The sequence below is a fragment of the Lottia gigantea genome (assembly GCF_000327385.1).
Source record: "Lottia gigantea unplaced genomic scaffold LOTGIsca_7, whole genome shotgun sequence".
Lineage (NCBI taxonomy): Eukaryota > Metazoa > Mollusca > Gastropoda > Lottiidae > Lottia > Lottia gigantea.
This window is the reverse complement of record NW_008710370.1, coordinates 443362-446054: the sequence shown is the minus strand read 5'-3', so window position 1 is coordinate 446054 and position 2693 is coordinate 443362. Positions and strand designations below refer to the sequence as shown.

At 31.1% G+C, this 2693-nt stretch overlaps 1 protein-coding gene across 1 annotated transcript in view; it reads right to left on the bottom strand.

Annotated features, from left to right (window-relative positions):
• Positions 1 to 590: 590 nt before the first annotated feature.
• The window catches only part of LOTGIDRAFT_107885 (hypothetical protein), a gene marked incomplete at both ends in the record, with an annotated part of 18072 nt that continues 15969 nt past the window's right edge, over positions 591 to 2693 (bottom strand). Inside the window, 3 exons of the mRNA XM_009065386.1 lie at positions 591 to 678; positions 1120 to 1211; positions 1986 to 2054. Of these exons, the coding sequence (XP_009063634.1) occupies positions 591 to 678; positions 1120 to 1211; positions 1986 to 2054 (249 nt within the window). The remainder of the gene's footprint in view (positions 679 to 1119; positions 1212 to 1985; positions 2055 to 2693) is intronic.

The following is a 2693-nucleotide window of genomic DNA, read 5'->3' as shown; positions in this document are numbered from 1 at the left end:
TACTTTAATGTTATACACTGTAACTACCAAACAGCTCCTTGGTAACTATGATATTAAACACTGTAATTATACAATGTTAAACACTGTGATGTGTGAAGCATCACCAGGTTTGTGCAGCAAGGTATAGACTCTCCATGCCAACTAAGGGTCCGCTCGATTGGTGAGTATTGATTAATACATCGAGTTGATACTTTTCCAACATGGACCCCTGTCAGTAACAGGGTCTAGTAGTTCATCAGGGACCATAAACAGAAGAGCTGTGTGTTTGTCTAAGATTCTCCACAATTGGATTTTGACAATGGGAAAGCTTATGTTGCTATCCTGAAAAATATTACCAGTTTGATTACCACAAACTGGAGCATAAATAAAATCTCATTTTATCTCTTACTGTAACATGAAACATTGTTACTGTAAAGAGAAACAAAACAACAATAGCTTCTAGCTAGCTTCTGTGGCCAATGCATACAGACCATGCAGTGTAATGAAGAAAATTAAACAGAATAGCAGCATTTAGCGTACTCTTTTCCAATTCTCTATCTCTATCATGTAATACTGCAATGATATGAATAAAGTCATTTTCAAATATAAATTTATTTTTTGTTCAATCTTTTTACATATTTCCAAGGGTTTTTAGCATATTGTACACCAGTAATAAATGTTGTTAAAGCTGTTAAATACCTGAAATAAAAATATTATTCTCATTTAAAATCTCTGATTATTGACTTAAATATTGTTGCAGACACATAAACAGTCTTTGTTGCCGATTTTTGTTACCAACTTGAATCTTGTGTAAAATCTAAAATGTGCCCACTCTTCGACAACAAGATTGGCACTTTGCTAACAGGACTTGTTATCGATTGTTGAATTGTCTGCAAGACAGAGCTTCATCATCCAATCAGATTTATTTTCCTCCAAATGCATGATGCACACATGGTTATCAATGAAGTGGAGATTTCTTGTCTCCTCGTGTGCCCGCAGCCGTCAGTCGGTGAAACTCTTTTCGAGACTCAAGTCTGCAGCAAAAATCACCCATCAAAGACATTCTTGTGCCATATATTAGTCACAATGTTTATATGTAGCTGTCATGCACTCTGTTTTTTAAGTTTGCTAAGTTCTTACCATAGACCTTGTAAAGCTGGATGTTGCATAAAATCAAAAACTGGAGCTGCTAGAGATAGTGATATAGCTGATATCTGTAACATTGTATTAAACTGAAATAAAAAAGTTTTCCACACTTATTCAAATTTCTATATTAATGGGCAAAAGACCTTATTCATACATCATAACGCAAATAAATATAGGTAATGTTGTATCACCACCTTGACGTCTTTAGCACCTCCTTCTCAATTCTCATAAACTCAAACCTTATCAAATTTTACAACATTAACATCAGCTATTTAATGATACCTTCAAATAAAGTTTACCTTCAAACATTTCTTAGAAAGGGCAGTTTCACTGCTGATCAGGTGTTCAGTGATGTCACTATTCATTAATATGACGTCGCCATATTTTTAATAAATAACATAATTTGTGTTATGAGGCTCGCATTCGATCTGATCAGAACTTGATAGCCAACCAAGTACTGTCAACATATCTAACTCTAAACTACATACAATTACCGAGCATATTCAAACACATCCAGGTCCCACTCAAAACATAAACATAAGAAATCTACTTTATTTTTGGGTAGAAAAAATTGAAATTGAAACTAAACACATTAAACTAATTCTATTCCTACTCTTAAAATTACCTTAACATAAAGTGGACTGCACCTGTATATGTTTTGAATCCAACCATAATGTACAAAAAATCCCATTTCTTGACTTGTTAATAACGGCTAAATTATCATAAATTTAGACTTAAATATGAGAGCTGTGTTAGAAAATGCTGATATACTGCTATGAATGCTATTATGCTACTATATAGAATCAAACAGGCATGCATGGAATTAGGGGTCAAATGTGATGAATTCCTTAATTTCTTACCTTACTTAATGTAGAAGGGTAAAGATTAACAGATGCTTTATTTATATTCCAGTATCTGGCAAAGGTTTTCTAACAAAAAAGAAAATCATTCATTATATTAAAGTACGTTTTTAGCAAAATGTTCAATAAATTATTGTATATCTTAAGCAATATGTTCAATAAATCATTTTATGTCTTCAGCAATAAGTTTACTAAATCATTGCATGTATTAAGCAATATGTTCAATAAAATATCCTGCAAAATATTTAATAAATCATTTGATATCTTCCGCAAAATGTTTAATAAATCATTTAATATCTTCAGCAAAATGTTTAATAAATCCTTGCATTTCTTCAGCAAAACGTTTGATAAGTCATTGCATTTCTTTCGCAAAATGTTTAATAAATCATTGAACATCTTCAAGAAAATATTTCATAAATCCTTGCATTTTTTCAGCAAAATGTTTAATAAATCATTTAATATCTTCAGCAAAATGTTTAATAAATCCTTGCATTTCTTCAGCAAAATGTTTAATAAATCATTTAATATCTTCAGCAAAATGTTTAATAAATCCTTGCATTTCTTCAGCAAAACGTTTAATAAATCATTGCATTTCTTCTGCAAAATGTTTAATAAATCATTGAATATCTTCAGCAACATGTAACATAAAACATGACAAATCTTCAGCAAAATGTTCAATAAATCATTGCATTCTTCAGGAAAATATTA